General features: G+C 40.4%; 1 protein-coding gene across 1 annotated transcript in view; it reads left to right on the forward strand.

The window, feature by feature from the left end:
- Window positions 1-17,071, forward strand: part of DPH6 (diphthamine biosynthesis 6) — a 54,602-nt gene extending 37,531 nt beyond the window's left edge. The window contains exons 11-15 of the mRNA XM_063439523.1: window positions 2,561-2,690; window positions 2,969-3,146; window positions 8,097-8,327; window positions 12,326-12,698; window positions 16,208-17,071. Of these exons, the coding sequence (XP_063295593.1) occupies window positions 2,561-2,690; window positions 2,969-3,146; window positions 8,097-8,327; window positions 12,326-12,698; window positions 16,208-16,326 (1,031 nt within the window). The 3' untranslated portion in view covers window positions 16,327-17,071. The remainder of the gene's footprint in view (window positions 1-2,560; window positions 2,691-2,968; window positions 3,147-8,096; window positions 8,328-12,325; window positions 12,699-16,207) is intronic.
- Window positions 17,072-18,668: the final 1,597 nt, after the last annotated feature.

The raw sequence follows: 18,668 nt of genomic DNA on the forward strand, positions 1-18,668 counted from the left end.
AGTTTTTTTCAGCTCTCTACTAATCGTGATATTATACTAGCTAATCTAAAACATTGTTTATATAATTTTTGATCCAGGATTTACTGTCTTTGAAATTACCCCCTGAAAATCTGGGTTTAACCCCATGAGTTATTTTTTATGCTGATTTACATGAATCGTTTCTTTTTATTGCAACAGTATTGTGCCATTGTTTAGGTAAAGCACACATCTTTCCTCCCTCAAATCTGTTTTTAAGTAAGAAAATAAAAAAAGCGACCGTTATTCTTTAAGACAGGTTTAAAAAAAAAAAACAAAAAAAAAAAACACAAAGGTGCCTTCTGTTATTTATGTTGATGCCGGCCAAATTAAACACGAGTTCATTGTTTGTGAATTGGTTAATGAGGTATATAACCTGGATGGCATGATAACAAAGTAGGTTGAAGAATAGTAAATGGATATTAATAATTCGGGTGTGTTCCTTACTGTGTATGAATGTAGGAACATGATGCACTTCTAATAAACCTTTATTTAATAAGCAATTGTTTGTCAGTAGAATGCACAATGATTGGCAAGGAGCCGTGTTAAAGCCGTATGACTCACATGGATTAACACCATAGTTATTGTAGAATTTATTAGCTGACAAATGTACCTAGAATTAGGTGCATGTCAAAGATAGAAAAAAATATTAAATATACTTTTTTTTTTTAAATTTAGATAAGCAGCTTGTCAAATCTCTAAACATTTAGAAACATCAATCCCAACCCTCATGGTTTACCAGCAGGATAGTTTTTTTTTTAATTTTGGCAGAGCTCCCAGCATTTCAGATGTCCACTGAAGGGCACTTGTTTCATGACGGTGGTGGGGTGGAACTTTGGATAACACATCATGGACTACATTAGCTAATCATGGCTGTTGTACTACCCCGAGGCTCTGATCCAGTCCGAAACGCTTTTAATAAAGAGCGTAGTTAGGGAGTGCTGACTGATCAGCAGTGGTTCAGTCCAGTATCTAGGCATCTCCCAATTGTGGAGTATTAAGTAGTATTAAGTGTCTTATACCCTTATAGACTATTTTAGTGCTACTTTTTTTTAACAATTGTAATTCTATACCCTTATTTTTGAGTTATTTACTTTACGTATGGGTAAACCTTTGGCAGGTTTTTGAGAGTTAGCATCTGAGCAAGACTTTGGTTCTTTCTCTCAATATACCCGCTTTCAGGATTTTATTCTCTTCATATAATCCTAAATTATGTTGCCACTTAATTCCTTTAGTGATTGGGGCTCTCTGCATTTAGGCAGTCCTGATCTATGAGAGCGTTTACATTATATACAGCTAGAATTCCATGTGACCTTTGGACTCTATTGGTATGAATTGGAACAGATTATGCAAATTAACATACTTACATTAACATACATACATACAACTCATTTTTATATTCTGTTTACATGAGCCTGATGTAAAATAAAAAAATAAAGAAATGGTGTACAACATCTGATAGTATCTGATTTTTATTCAAACTAAATTCTGGCATAAACCCCATGCTGATTGGGGCATGTGGCTGAAACTCACAACAAATAGTGTTGTAAAACTCTCAATATTGCTTCACTGGAAATCCTTTAGCCATGTAACCACTAGAGGGACCATTGCACATGGAGGAGATATGTAGTACAATATTTTATTGCATCAGGACAATTCACTGAACTGATATAATAGAAGCAAACTTTACTATGGAGATGCCTATGTCGATCTCCATTCTCTGATCTGTTACTTCAGCAACTGCTCTCTTTTTCATCTTTCCACCTCTAAGCCTTTAATTCCTGCCATTCTGCCCCTCTTCATTTGTTTTTCCTCCCGATCTCTGTTTACCGTTTCAGCTATATATATATATATTTTTTTTGTTTTATGTATTATACATCTCCATCTATTCCACCCCACCCCACTCTACCCCACTCTTGCTTAGAAGCTCATCAACTTCAACCTTTGACATATCAGTTACTGCTGTTGAACCATAAGAAGGAAAATATAAAAAGAATTTGAAGAACCACACTCATTAATTATGATATCTTTGTTTTTACCAGTAACAAATCCAGACCTTTTTTACAAATATCTACAAAATCTCTTTAGAAAGAGACAGTTTCCCCTATTTTTTAATTATCTATTATATTACCAATTCTCTTTTATATTCTCAGCCTCAAGAATGTACCTTATTTATGTGCGTGCAACAAAAAGTCAAAGGATAGCACACCTAGGACTTTATTGTTTTAGATTAAATAAAAACATTTCACCAGGACACTGTCCTATTATATTACACACACAAGATACAAGTTATCAACTACAAGTCCATTGTGTAAAGTAACCAACCACAGGCCGGCTAAAAAATTATAGTTGCCTCCACAAAAATGGTTACCTAATTAGATCATGGAACATCATGGAAGTTGTAGATACCTGATGTATGACATTAATATTGATATCAATTTCAGGTCAACTATTATCATTGATGTTCAGGTTGAGAAACCTATTATCTCGTTGGGTTTGTGGACTTATGTTTTTTTTAATTTAAGTGCATGTTACATTCTTGCAGTTCGGATTGAGGAGCTGGGATTCAAGATAAAAGACGCTGTACTGGTCCATCTCTATGTGAGAGACATGGAGGATTTTGCTGCTATAAACAGTGTATACAAAACTCTTTTCCCGGAGGCTCCACCTGCTCGGTAAGTGTAGACAACTGCCTGTAGTGTATATATTGGTATCTTATGAAGGAGGAATTCAATGTGAGACTTGCTCCTTTGTTTCGAGTTTGTACATAGTCTTGTTTTGGCCATGGCCAGAGTTCTAGACCATGCTGGCTCTGTAATCCGTGTTGTGTGTTCTAAGCATCGTTTGCATTTTATCATTATTTGCAGCCGTCCTGGGGACAGACATAGCTGTTTGTGGTCAGGGATATGTGAGCAACAAGTCATTTTATTTTTCATGCTTTCTTCTTCTGTAGGGTATGCGTGCAGTGCTCTCTCTCTGGGGATACTCTCTTTCAGTTGGATGGTCTCTTCTGGAAGTTGGTGCCTGAAGTTTGCAGTGATGACTACATACCAGAGAAGATAGCCATGCATGTTCAAAGTATCTCTCACTGGGCCCCGGCTAATATCGGACCTTACAGCCAGGCCGTATGGGTAAGCAACGCTCAGTGTCAGTAACAGAATTCGAGGCAAACTGGAAAGGACATGTGTCGCTTATCACAGATATTTATTGTATTCAGGCAGTGTCATAAATAGTCTGCTCTATGTTGGAGGAGGGGACTAGAAACACTGTGAGAATGGGGATGCGCAGGCAAATGAAACCTGGACAGAATAGTGACAGGGGTAAAGCAGTTTAGTATGACACGTCTCCTTATTCTGTCCCCTTGGGGGGTTTTCTCTGCCAGTCACTCCGGTCTGAGAAAATATGACACCTCTTCTTCCCAAAAGATTATAATCTGCTGCCCAGACTCTCGAGAGCATGTCTTATTAATATTTAAACTATTTAAGTTCATAGTATCTATGGCATGTGGGTCTCGTACATCCAGTGTATGATCATCTCAGTAGGGTAACAGTACTATAAAAGTATCAGTACACTGGAAATGTGATGCTCTGTTAACATCTGTTGTATGAGAGTATCACAAATATAGAAGTTACTCAATTATAATCAAACAGGAGTCATCATTGACTGTTTATAAGTTGCACCTGGTAAATGTTCTGGCATTGCTGTTTTTGTATCCAAGGGTTGAACTCTTTGGATTCCAAGTCTCTCAAAACAAGTGATAACCATATGGTTTTCTATACCATATATTAAGGGGGAAAATTATCGACTTACTCAAGGGAGATTTGGAACCCTATCCTATGGTGCCACCCAGTGCTCAAATTATTGTACTACAGTGCTCAGCAGCATAGAGGGCTTGACAGAGTTGGGAGGGGGTCTTTAGGATATGACAGCCCTGGGAAGAGACTGTCCCTTCGGCATCACTCATTCAGACATCTTGCCCTTTAGCTGACGTTCTTCCAATTCCTTGAAATTACATGGATTAGAGTGAGGATCTTAATGCGGGGCGATGGGGTTTGTCACTATTTCCAGTGTCCTGGAAGGGGACCCATGTCCCCAGCGGGCAGGTCACAGAAGGCACCTTGGCAGAAGTAATGCCCCTCACAAAGCCCCCCCCCCCCTTGTGTTGGAGACGAGAAGAAGCTTGCAGTGCACAAGATACCAGCAGGAGGAAAGGAATCCTTCTCTTTAACAGCTTCAATGCCAGAGGGAAGCCATATTAAGCATGTCACTGCGGGAATTAAAGTGCAGATATGACAAGTTATTAAGGTGTATAATAATGTAAAACTAAACGAACATACACTTCGCTATGACACGTCTACCCCCCATCCATATATATATATATATATATATATATATATATGTGTGTAATTTGTTATAAAGTGGCAATTAATTCCAATACAAACTTGTCCTGAGTTAATTTTGCGTTCACATACTTTGTGTGTTTTGTGCGTGTATATAACGATATATTGATAAAAATATTTTTCTTTTTTTATTTATTTTTATCATTTGCGTCTTTTCAGAATAAGCATTGATTTGTAAGAAGGCTTATCGGTTTATTAATTATCTCTCTCTTTCCGCTGATGTCACAGTTAGGAAAATCCCTCGTAAAGTATTCTGTATAATTTATGTCATCTTTGTTTTGTACATTTATTGTCATGTGCCAGCCAGAGAGGGCACGTACTCTTACGAACTCATTACAAGCTTAATGTCATTTTGATAATCTGACAAATGGATGTGATTGGACCTGTTGGTCCATTCACACAGGCTTTGTCTATAATATTACTGTCCAAATAGAGTTTCATTTTGCAGGAATCTGGTCAAAAAGGATGACGAGGGAAGGATGACCTGGCTCAATTTTATTTCTCCATTTCACCGTACTAATAGTGCAGATCTGCAGCTACCAAAATTAGGGAGCAACTTTATAGTTAGTGAACTCTGAAAGAGCTTATAAAGCTTTTCGATCATTGAAAGAGTTATGTATGAGACGGTGAGCTGCTTGTGAAAAGGCCCTTGTATTTACATTGTGATCGTATTTGGGAGGACAGAATATTGCTCAGAGTATTTTAGATTATTCAGATGGAACCTGGGGAGATCTGTGGACTTGCATCTCTCACTGCAAAAATAAAACAGCTGTTTAGCAATACATGCATTCCCTTCATTTAGGAAGAGCAAGAGAAACTAGAGTTTTACACCTTCTTTGAAGCTGTGTACAGGACAGACTCATTATTCGCAGCAGTTAGTGGCCGTGTCGTGAGTTATTTGGTGCATACGTCTGGTCAGGCAGACAACACTGTTAATGTCAGAACTCTGGTTCTGTCTTTATTTTGGTCTACTCCCGCATAGATTGTAAGCTCTTGGGGGCACATTCGTCACGGCCTGGTTGTGGCACACTGTAATGTTTGAGTTTTACATCTGTACGAAACAGAAATATTGTTTTTTTTTCTCTCCTGGAGATGGCACCCAGGGAAGCACTGCAGGGGTGGGTGGGGGAGGGGGGTGCAACACTTCCTTCAGATTGGGGGAGGGAGGGGGGCTACATTTTGGGTTTTCTGAGCGACTGCTCCTGACCTTGATAGCGTTCACAAAGCGGAGCTCGATCAGGAGAAAAAGAGGGTAATCACCGCCGCGTGGACAAAGCGAAGGTGACAGCGCTGCCTGGCCTGCACAGCATATCCAGCATAGAGGAATTCACCATTCAGACAGGCAAGCAGAGCGGTACTCGGCACCACCCAGCAGCGCACACATAGCGAGTGTTACTTCCACCTGAGCAACCTGCGACATCTCAAAATCAACTGTGATTTGTATGTGGGAGGGGCACCGCCATTATATAACAATATACAATATCTCTATGGCTGTGTGCAATCCTATGTTAATACCTAGACATACGTGTGTGCCCAATATACGTGTTGTGGCAATATAAAGCTATATACATATTATTGCAGCTTATGTCTTTATCCTGCCATTCTACCTTGTTTAGAATTTGTAGGTCAATACAAGTTGGAGGAATGTAGGTTTTTTTTTTTTTTGCGTTAATTTATTCACTGTGGACTTGTAAGGAACCGACTGCGGGGGATTTCTCCAATTTTCACTTTTTTGGCCTAAAATTAGTCCACTGGCCATTTCATGGCATTGAGAGGTGCAGCGAATAGCCCTGACTGTAGTTGTTGTAGGAAGAGTGGCCCTCTCTAAGATTCTTGTGGTTGTTTTGAAGTGCGGAGTGCTTTCTTTTTTAGTGATGGCTCCCTGCAGGGCTGCCTCTATTACTCTAATTACTGACAGGATTATCACACACTGTGTGGTTAGAGGCTCCCTAATCCCGTTAGGGATATGATGAAGGAGGTTACAGCCTTCATCGATTTCAGTTGTATTCAAGGTCGAGGGTTATGTCTCCTGGGGGAGACACTTACAAGCGCAGCATGCACGCACACCTAATCACGGCTACTTATGCCTGATATTTTTGTTCAGGCTTAGGTAGCTAACCGCTTCCATGCTGTAAACACCCTGAAATTATTTACCCAGTGACTGGACTTCCCCGAACTGGACTAGAATACACGTTTTGCCATTAATTAGCTAGAAATAACTCCGGTTTCCTTTATTTACTGTGACAGTGGTGTGTCTGTAAATGGAACCTTTGCACATTCTGTGTGATGTTTAATGCTTCTGCTGCCAGACAGGCTTCCTGAGAGGTTCATTTACAGCGCTGGCATCAATTTTACCTCTTTTTTGTCGTCCTTTTTTCTTCTGTTTCATGTGAATTTGGATCACTGCAGGGTCACTCAGTATGCAGAATAATGCATGCAGGGCCCTGCAGTGGGAGCTACAGTTAAAAAATAAAATTAAAAAAATGCTGTTTTTCTTATTGAATATTGGGCGCCCTATGACCCCTTGATTAGTGCAGCAGCCCCAGGCACTGCACTGCATTCATAAGGTGGATTCAGGTTATTGGCTATTGATATAGATCAGGGTTAGTTACAGACAGCTGATCCATGCAAGGTCTGTATGCAAGGAGTGGAAGCTTAATGACTTAATGGTATAATTTCTCTCCCGCCCTGGGATTTGTGAATGATGTGTAATGTGCGATCTCATCTGTGTTGAACAGAATGGCAGTTTATGGCAGACTACATTGTGTTCATATAATTACACTTATATAAATATAATGACAAATACGTGAATCTGTAAATAGTCCAGATCTGGATATATACAAGTGTAAATGCGATTTTTCCTTGTCACATTTTGAATAGTATTATACAAAGCCCATGTGAATCCACTGCTGTGCATTATCAGAGTGAATGGTTGGTGCAATGACCACATAAAAGTGTCCTTTTGTGCTAAAGTGGGGCTACCATTGGTAGGAAGTGTACATTTTTCTCCTGAGGCCCAGTAAACAATGAGTTGCTTACTGTAATAAATTGCCTTCCTCTTTACCTTATGATACTGAGAAGAATCCAGTTATGTGTTGTTGTTTTTTTCTCTCTTCAAAATATATATTAAAGGGGACACCGTAGCCTCTGTAATTGTGTGTCGTCTCGTTGAAGTGGTTATAGTATCTGGAGTTGCCTGGCACCGTCCTTCCATTCATTTCACTTTTTTGCAGAGCTATTCTAGGTTATGTTAAGCGGTATTAAAATATTGTATTAAAGCAATGGATTAATAAAAACATTTATAGTGATTTAATTCTTTTTGTAATTTTTTTTTTTTAAGTATGATTTTGATGTGATTTGACTTTTTATTTGATGCCTTTTACCTATCCTAGAAAACAAATAATGTATGTGCCAGTTAAATAAGGTTTGTGAATTTGGTGTAAGTGATATAATATAGAGTGCATATAGGAGGGAACCTCTCCAAATAGCATAATATGTAAATACTAGTTAAAAACTAAAAAATATGAGTACACAGAGAGAAGAAGGACCGTTCTATGGTGAACATATTGCAACATCGGTAGCGTGTTGATACATCCGGGGAAGTAATAGGTTTGTTTATTTTTGTATTATGCGATGGGTTTATAGATCATATTGATGATGATTATCCTTTTGTCCTTCCAGGTTGGCTCTGCAATATTCTGTGCTGGACAGATCGCACTCAAGCCCTGCTCCATGCAGCTGGTTTCTGGAGGAATTGCAGTGGAAGCCGTTGTCTCACTGCGCCATGTGGACAGAGTGCTGGACGCTGTACGTCCTGGGACATCTCTGAGCCACGTGCTGCTCGCTCACTGCTATGTGACACAAAGCTCTTACATACCCACTGCCGTGGCAGCATGGCAAAAAACACAAGGGGTAAAAGAACCTTTTATACTTTATTTTTATTTTATTTTTTTCCTTCTCTTGTACTTTTACTGGCGTGTGATTGAAAATAACATGTTAAGAGTACATTGGGACAAAAACAACTATATTTGGAGAAATAGCTCACTCAGCTTCTATTGTTATACATGAAAAATTGAGAAAGAAGTTAAAAGAGCAAACAGTATAGAAAGAAAGAATAGGACAAAGGGAAGAGATGTTCGACAAGATTCTTTGCACTGTGCCATAAAGGAGAACCATGATAGAATGTGAAGCATCTCAACTGGTGTTTGAAGAATCAACAGTTGGTTGACTTGATTCGTTGTGATCTAGGACAATGGTTACCAACCCGGTCCTCATGGCCCACTAACAATCCAGTATTTATGTTTTTCCCTTTTTTCCCCAATGGGGATACTGACAAAACCTGGACTGTTCGTGGGCCATGAGAACGACTGGTTTGGGAAAAACTGGTCTAGTCTGATTCCCTTACTTGGTTAATTGCATATCTTTTTTTCCGCTATCTGTATTAATTGTGTGTGTTAGACACCCCAAAGAAATGAGAGCTCCTTTTCTGGCACAATCTATTGCTTTAATCCTTAAAGGGTTCATCGTCTAAGCTCACTGGGTGTTTCCTAATTATTGCTGTACCTTAACAGCCAAGTGCTGATTATATGTAACTATCAACTATTAGATCATCAACTCAATGACTTCTGATTTCTTGGGAAAAATACATCATAGTTTTAATACTGGCATTATTTTTTTTAATTGACACAGGATAATCCTATTTGGTTTGTATCAGGTCCAGAGATTAAAGTGCTAATTTATCAATGGCTTGGTACATCTGTCTTGACAATCACGAGTTGGTGTCCATTCAAAGAAACACTCCAAACCCATAATGTTAACAGAGAATCTCCCCTTTTACACTTAATCAATTTGGCTCTTTTCTAAATGTACTAAGTTGCACTCTCTTGGCTATCAATCAGACAGCTGGTAAGGTGCTCTTCCTGGTTGATTTGTGCCCCAACACAAAGCAGAAGGAAGTGCTTCCCAAGCTATGAGAAGCATTGCCAGCTGTGTAACCTGTGTTCCAATGTTTCTCCAAGAGAATAATTGGATTTTCCAGTAATTCCTCAGTATGCACCCCACCGGAATATAACTGCAGCATCTCTTAGCCTTCTGGCCATTGGTGCCAGTTGTCTCCGCGGGAGGTCACCGTGCTACCCTCTAACAGCACACTACCCAAGTCTCGGGTATCTTTCGTGACCACTATAGTGTCTCTTGGTGATTCCTCTGGAGCTGTTGTGGCTTTGCGGATTCTGAATGTGGACATTATCATGCCGGACTCAGTGCTCCCCCTGATTTCCATTCCAGTTAGTAGGCGATATATGTACGTCAACAGGGCTTCGCCTCCAATGGTCTCTGGTATGCCTCGGATGCGGATGTTTCGCCTCCTAAGCCGGGCCTCCAGCGTCGTGACAGTCCGTGTGAGCTTCTGGACCTGTGAATTAAGGTCCTGTACAGCGTCTCTGGAGAGCTGTTGCTGAGTGTCTCTTGCGCTCTCTCTGGGTTCCGCCTTAATAAGCCTCCCACCTCCTTCTGGGTTCCGCCTTAATAAGCCTCCCACCTCCTTCTCCCACCTCCTTCTTGTGTTCCGCATGTCTGCCATTCACACCCTCCTGCATTTCTTCTAAGAGGTCTCTAATGTCCCTCTTCGTCACGGGGGATGATTCCTCTTCCATTTCGGAAGCCCCATCTTCTGCCGGAGGTGAGGTGAGGCTTTCTCTATCCTTGTGGGAGTCTTCCAAGGCCTCCTCCTCGCTGGGTGCCTCGGGCGCCATTTTGGCAGTTGCTGGCGGAGTAGGCCTCACAAAGGAGAGCCGAATGTCCGGTGTTTTATGTGGCTCCGGAAGGCGGTATTTCTTCTTTTTTTTTGTCCTATTACAGTCTCTGTGTGGGAGGCTCGTTTACTGCCATTTGAGGGACCCGTATTCGGGTTTTTAGTCTCTTTTGTTAGTCTCTGGTACGGAGCTCCCCAAAAACGTGTCCGTCTAGTTAGGCAGCTGGCCACGCCCCTTGGAGATGTTTTTGTGCTTGGTAGACGGGGCTATTTTAGCACTCGGCATTAGGGGGTTTGGGTATTTTCTTGGCTGTGTACATGAAGCGGGAGTTTAGTTACTATTGATGCCAGTGGGATTTGGCAACCCTACTTGTAGTGTAAGGGGGTGTTTACTTAAATAACTTACTGGTCCAGTCATTCATTAAGGATCTCTAGAATACTGTTAGGAATGTCTCACGGATTAATGCTCTTAAAACTCTTGCTTCTCTTTGAAACTACTCCTCTTTTAATAGTCCTACTATTACTAATTATATGACTTCTATTAATACAAATACTTTGTCTTTTAAAGGAAAGTTGTTTTGCAACATTCTTTTGCCAGTATGCCACCACAGTAGATATGCCGTTTACAATTACGTTGGGAGATATTTCGTTTTTCCCTCATCCTGCAGTAGTTCTAGAACAGTGATTTGAGAAACATTCGGGACCTGACAAAATCCCGACGAATGATTTTGTTTCCTACTTGGGCCAATATGAGAATGTGTGTGTGTGTGTGTTGTTTTTGATTGACCCCCCTCTTCTCCCATAAACATGTCCCGATTCCTTGTGCTATAAGAGGTTCTGCTCTCATCACAGTCCAGTTTATATTGGCTATTGGGCTCATTCTAATTGTCCCCTTGTCTCTTTACTGTGGACACAAGGAGAAAATTGAGCACGGCTGATTGAGAAGCGTTTGTTATTCTACAAATTGACAGCTATCCTGTGGACCTGTCATTCTTCTGTCATTTCTGTTATTAGATCACCTGACTGCAGGGGACAAGTATGTGTCTGCCGTGTAACCTTTAGAAGTGCTTAGTGGGTTAAAAGCCATCCACCCATCTACAACACAATATTCACATTTCATTTGGAAACAGTCAATGTCGTGATACCCCCTAAAATGGTAACCAAGCTTATAATCCCTGAAAAACGTCAATGTAAGGGACAATCAACATAAAAAAAAGATTATGTTAGAATTAAATGTCTGATTGTGTCACCTTGAACAGTGATTCTGCTGTTTTCTTGCAGGCACTATTATTGATTTAGATTCTCAGTATTGGGTTTCTCTACACGCAATTGCTTTTCCTAATGTAAATTCAAAGCCTGAAGTGTGCCTTTTATGCAAACATGACTTAGTGGCACGTTTTATATAATGCATTTTGACTATATGTCGCATCAGACCAATTGGCAGAAAATATTTCGATACAGCGCTATTCCGTACTTAATGAGATTTGCAATGTATCAATTAAATTGCACTAACAGATATGTAATGTATCAATGAAGTACCCACACATGAAAATCTGTCTATTTCAATTTTATTCTTGGGATAGTTGATAAGTGTATATTATGGCTAATTTGATGTATCACAGGGACAATAAAACTTGTTTAGTCCCTTTTGCAACCTTGGATCCTTTTCCAAGCTGCCAAACTCCTTTTGCCAAACTTTTTTTTTTTTTTTTTTTGTTATGCTTGTATAGTCTGAAAAACTTAGTAAAACTATTTGAAAAGAAACGTGTCAACGATACAAATGTGGGGAGCTTTCCACATAATTGTAATGTTGAATCTATTCTTCATTGAACTCAATGAGCTCTAAATCAGTTCTAATCCATTTTTGATACAGTTTGTGCTATTGCAGATTGGTGGGAGATGGTGTGTTGTGGAAGAATAACTTTGTGATGGTTTTCATTGAATTAGGGACTGACTATTGTCTCTGGTTCAAGGGAGCCCTGGCCACCTGAAAATTAGCACGTCTTATTAAGAGGAGACACAACAGAATATATATCTGAGCTCTTTACAGTAGTATGACACATCAGGCACTGCGTTGTATTCTAATACTAACGTTAGATCTCTCAGATTCCTCTGATTTTGTGCCATGCAAAGTAATGTGACTATGCTTTGTCTACAGGATTGTGCCTCGTGCCTCTCCGTTATTGTAGTGCCGAAACTTCCCCGTGGGGCTGCTGTGGAATGGCACGTGTTGGCTGCAGTAAGCAATCCTTTCAGTAGAAGATGCATCTCCGTGGCCAAGCAAAGTGCAAGCTTCCAAGCCAAGCTGTATGGCGTTGTGTCTAGCTGTATGTCCAGTGCCTCGTTCACAGTTTCTCTATGTGTGCCTCCACCTGCGGCTTCTTATCAGGACTGGTCCCCTGCTTGTGATATCCTACGCACTGTACTTAGCAAAGCAATAGCAGATCTTCCCATCGAGGCTTCCCTCACACCTCTCTGCTGCAGGACGTTCTACAAAGGTGGAGATGTGGAGGCACAAGGTCTGCACGCAGGTAAGGCATACATTGTAACTGCGGGAAATGCTTAATTGTATCCTATGATAGTTACATAAAACTCTAAGACTGACTCTTGACAGCCAGGGGAGCATTACGCAGGAATAAGGGGTCCTCTTAAACACCACTAAAACACTTCATAAAATGTTACATCTCTAAGGTGGAATCAGAAACTCAAAACAACTCAGGAACATAGTCTCAGATGATATCTAAAGTTCTCACCAATAAATGAATAAATCATGCAGGTAGTGGGCAAAATGTGACTAAATCAATAAGGACAGTAGGAATGTTTCTGGGTTATGGCGTAAGCAATATTAATGGAATGTGCATCACTTTCAGACAACTGTCTTCTTTAACCCCTTAAGGACCAAACTTCTGGATTAAAAGGGAATCATGACATGTCACACTTGTCATGTGTCCTTAAGGGGTTAAAAGCTTTAGCTTGAATGAGACTGTTGCCTCAGTCTGCAGGCTGAAAAAAGCAGGTTTTTTTACCTGCTTCTTCTTTCTTATGCTTTCCACACCCACTCCACACACACAGATCTAACCAATCAGTAGCCTATCCCTAGGAATGCTGGAAAGGTGCATTGTGCATGTCTGACAGATATACACATGTGCAGTTGGAAGATATCTTAACTGTGCAACTGTCACGGGACTCTTACCGCAACACACAGGAACGTGAAAACCCCCAAAAGGTGGATCCGAAAAACTTATTACCGAGCCTTAGAATGGCCGGACTTAACTTATTGAAACAGCAAGAAACAAGGTCAGGGTAAGCCAAGGTCAGGAATACAGAAATACACAGAGAATATACAAAGCCGGGTCAGGATACCAGAAAACTACGAGTCGAATATGAAGCCTAGTCAGAATACCATAAATCACAAGTCAAATACGAGCCGTGGTCAATAACAGGAATACAGCAAGTGAGACTTATAAATAGTACTAACAAGTATCAGGACAGAAACTACGATAGGGCAATGAGTGAGGCTTAGAACAGGCCTTAAATAGCTTCAGAAGAGTTCCCATTGGTCCACGTCATCTCTGCGACCCCAAACGGCATGGGGTTGCCTAGATGATGCGGTCCCTTTAAGGGCATGACATCATGGGAATAATTTTATTTAAGGAGCTGCAGTTCAGCCCGCGAACCAGCAGAGGGAGACATTCACAGGGCCCAAGGTGAGTATACTATTTGTGGCCACGCGGCCTGAGGACTGCAGGAGTGCGGTCACACAGTGTGTTCTGCCCACGTGGCCTGAGGAAAGGAGTGAAGCGGGCATCAGGTACAGTTATGTTTGTGACAGCAACATTCTGACAAGGGGAGAAGAGAGGGAGTCTGATCAGTGTCATTCATGTAGAACAGGCTCTGGTGTCGGGTCTGTCTCTCCTGCTGCTGCATGGTGATGCCCTGTTTCTCTCATTAGTGGACAAATCTGAAACTATGACGGTTGAGTAAAACTCCACTAGTTGAGAGGCGTGCCCAACAATGCAATCTGACCAAGTTTATTTTCAAAGTTTTTCTTGCTTTATCTTCGTTTGTATATTTGTTTAAAAGTGTTTGCTTGTGTAAACAAACTGTAAAGTTATGCATGTCCCTTTAACTTTATGTAGAAAGATCTAATTTGTGAGGAAAAGACCCACAAAGGGCAAGTGAAAGTGAGTTAAGTAAAACCCAGGAAGACCAAATAAAGGCAGGGATGTTGGGCCCAGAAAGAGCAAGTGTAAATAATAAAATGCATTGTATGTGAATATCTATGCTTTATGATGTGGTGTCGTGAGGTCTGTTACCCTTGTGGTACATGCTCTCAGTCTATATTCTGTGATATAGAGGTTATCAGGGGTGAGACATACAGAGCTGGAGATAGGTAATCTGGAAATCAACTTGCAAAACTCTGTTCTGATCTGGTGCCTGACTGGGTGTGGATTGTCTGTGTTCATAGTCACTGTGGTGGTGCCAGCTCTATGAGTTTTACTGCAGACAGGAAGAGACTTGTGACAGGCGAGATACGATTAGTAAAGCTTTCAACGGTAGCTCATTTCCAGTGGAAGAAAAAGACTAATTAGGCATGGCTTGCTAATGAATTTCCTCCCATGCCTGCCCTGAAGATGTGCATAACCAACCAATTCTTGAATGCCAAGTCTGTGCTCATCTTGTTTACTGGCATTCTGTATACAAAGCAGAAAGGTGTGCGAAAGGTCACACTATGGCACCCTTGCACTGCTGGTAAAGCAGCACAACTCGATCTTAACTGTCCGTCCAAAGACTGAGAATGGTGGGATTTATAGCACATCATCTAGCTGGTCTAAATATTCATTGCCAGTTCTGTTATTGAACCAAAAAAAAATGGCAAAGCTGCAGCTTTTAAGTCTGTTGATATGGATATAAATTTAAACCTTGATTGAGAATTTAAGAACTAGATCCTTGTGTTCCAAATACCCATAAATTGGTAATGCATCTTATATTCCTTGTGAATTGTGATACCAAGCAATTCCAGTTTGTATTTGCATACTGTGCAAGCTTGGGAATTTTTGGCTTTAGTGTTTAGAGTACTAGGTTGTTTATATCTCTTATTTTGTATTTCCTATTCTATCATAAAAATATTCGTTAAGTGATATCGGAAAAAAAAAAAAACCAAAACATTTTATGTCTCATTTTACATATATTGGATTATAAAATAATATTATACAAAAAACAAACAAAGATAAATTCTGCCTCTGCCCCAGTATAGATTTTTCTGATACTGAGTATTAATGAGTGTTATGTAGATAATCGACATGGTAGAATTTTGCAATGTTTTTTGGTTTGCTAAATCCCCAAAATGTGTGAGCAAGCACATTTTAGAGCATACACGCCAGTGTATAATGTGTAAACATTGTAAGTATACATATTAAGCAGAGCTCTCCCTCCTGGTTCCCCCCTTTTTCTCCCTCCCCACACTGGTACACTCGGGAAAGTTGTAATGAACGATTCCTAGATTTAATAAAGGCCAATTATTGCCGCTGTTTATCTGCTCATTTGAAACATTTTGGGATTCAGCAAATTGCAATGCTCCCGGCATTTCCAATTTTAAGAGCTGTTAATATCCCCGTCAGGCCTTGAATTAATAAAGCGCAAAAAAAAAAAAAATCCTCTTCCTAAGGAGATTATGATTACAAAGAAAGTATCTTGTGTTCCCCTAGCCTGCACAAGTTACATTCGGAGCTTGTTAATTCTAATGTCTCCTGACAGCACATAATCTGCAGTTGCTTACTGGGGTGACAGTGACAAAAGACCCTTTGACCTTAATTTGTGACTCTACTTTTGATTCAGGGTACCCTATGTTACTGTTCAAGCTATCTGGAATTCAGAGACTTGTAGAAAAAGTAAGACGTTTGGGTGACATGTGATTCTATACTTTATTTTATTCAGATTAGGAGAGATACAGAGAGATACAGTGCGCTATTCATTGTCATGAAATGCCTTATAATCTGTAACCATTTACCCTAATATGATTTTTTTTTAATCATGTCAGGACTGCACAAACTTTTTGAAGACGTTTGGGGTACCATGGCTCCACCTATAGTCCTAGTACCTGTAACAAACCTGTCCACGTCTGAAGTCTTGCATCTGTCATTTTGGTTTTGCTCGTGACCCGGCGAGCAGAGCCCCAGGACGAGAGAGCTTTTGCGGCATGTCACAGAATGACTTGTTGGATAAAGAGAAACCTTCTGAGCTTCAAAATGCCAGTTTCATCTCAGACTGACTGCTGGGTTTGGGAAAAAAAGACCAGAATTTCAGGCATCCTTTTGTAGATCGGTCCCAGCATCCCTTCCAGAACAAGCAAAGGGTTGGTTTGTAACATAAATAACATTACAAAAATACCATCAGCTTAGTGGATGCCACAGCACCTTGAAAAGATCAAATATGTATTACTTTTTCATTGCAATAAAAATTGTGGTTGTATAATATGCTGTAGGCTTAAGGGTTTGTTAAAAAAAATTTTTTTGGAATGGTGTATTTCTATGTAAAACCATCCAGAATTAAATTTTTTTTTTAAATGTTGGAGGCATGTATTCTGCATATGTAAGATGCATACAGAACCAATTGTTAGCCACACTGTCACGCAGTGAACACCTCCCTGCCGTGGACTGTAACTTACATTACTCACAGCCACACAAAGTTAGGTTGAGAATTTATAGAGTTAAATCTCAGGACCTTAAAGGGATATTCCTGGCAACAATACAACTTTAATGGTCTTTGTAGGTTTTGGCCACTTTAATATGCAGTATTATATGTATTTATTTGCATGCTCAAATCTTAATAGTTTTTATAGTAGCAAAAATTACAATGTTTTACAGTATGCTGCACCATACGCCTGCCTCCTTAGCCACTCTAGAGCCCGTCACTTCCTTATCAAATTAATGTACACTGTCTCAGCCACTGACACCACTTAGTGATCTGATGTACATAACAACCTGCTTTAGAAGGAGAGAACACCCAGGGGGATATTACTATCTGTTTCTAGTGTATGTGACTATCTGCAGCCTGGTTGTGATTTAAATGCAACGCACAAACAGTTGTCAAAGTTGTATTGGTGCCCGTAGTATCGCTTCAAGCATCTAGCTGGGCAAAAATGGGACTGATCTTCATTAACCTGAAGACAAACTTGTTTTCCTGGCACTATAGCTTCCCCCTTTGTCAAGGCCCACCGTCCATGTTGAAGGAGGGGTTAATAACCCCTTCTGTCACTAACCTGGGTCTCTTCTGTTACTCACCTGGATCACTCTGTGCTGGCTTAGCTCCGCCCACATTGCTCCCCAGCTGACATCTGCCAGCAGGGGAGACCTAATGCGCATGCGCATCAGTTTATAAAAACTACAATAATTACCACTCTAGGGTTAAGGGTGATGGGCCTGTGGCGAGGTTCTGTTCGCCACATAGATGCATCAATATTCATCAATATTCTGTGATATTATATTCTGTGATATTATCTAAATACTGTAAATATTAAACATGGCTATTCCTCTATCTGTGCACCAGGGGGTAGCATTGAACAGTGGAAGAGATGAAGTATGCCTTGTAATAGATTTCTACATTTTTCAAAATTGACATTCTCATGCATTTGTGCACACAGAAAGTACTTTAATTGTTAGATAAATAAGATATAACTGTTGCAGAAAAAAAGTGCATTCACTAATATTTGCACAATTATTTCCTAAGCCCTAAAAACTTGCCTTACCACTCTAGGGTTTAGGGTGATGGGAGTTTGCACCCAGACCACTTCAATGAGCAGAAGTGCTCTGAGTAGGCCTACAGTGTCCCGTTAAAGCAAGCTTCCCCAAACTCCGGCCTTGCAGATGTTGCTTAACTACAACTCCCATATTTCTTTGAATGAAATAGATAGGCTGAGAATCATGGGAGTTGTAGTTCAGCAACATCTGTAGGGCCAGAGTTTGGGGAAGCCTGCATTAACGGGACACTGTAGGCCTACTCAGAGCACTTCTGCTCATTGAAGTGGTCTGGGTGCAAACTCCCATCACCCTAAACCCTAGAGTGGTAAGGCAAGTTTTTAGGGCTTAGGAAATAATTGTGCAAATATTAGTGAATGCACTTTTTTTCTGCAACAGTTATATCTTATTTATCTAACAATTAAAGTACTTTCTGTGTGCACAAATGCATGAGAATGTCAATTTTGAAAAATGTAGAAATCTATTACAAGGCATACTTCATCTCTTCCACTGTTCAATGCTACCCCCTGGTGCACAGATAGAGGAATAGCCATGTTTAATATTTACAGTATTTAGATAATATCACAGAATATTGATGCATCTATGTGGCGAACAGAACCTCGCCACAGGCCAGATCAGTGACTGTGAAGACCCATATTTTAGTTCCACTGGTTTGGCACTTTCCATTCGTGCGCATAGAACCGAACGCTAGCTCCCTGGCGGCCTTCGCATGGACCAAAACTGCGAATAGACTGCAGGAGGACT

Source organism: Pelobates fuscus, chromosome 13 (genome assembly GCF_036172605.1).
Source record: "Pelobates fuscus isolate aPelFus1 chromosome 13, aPelFus1.pri, whole genome shotgun sequence".
In the NCBI taxonomy this organism is placed as follows: domain Eukaryota; kingdom Metazoa; phylum Chordata; class Amphibia; order Anura; family Pelobatidae; genus Pelobates; species Pelobates fuscus.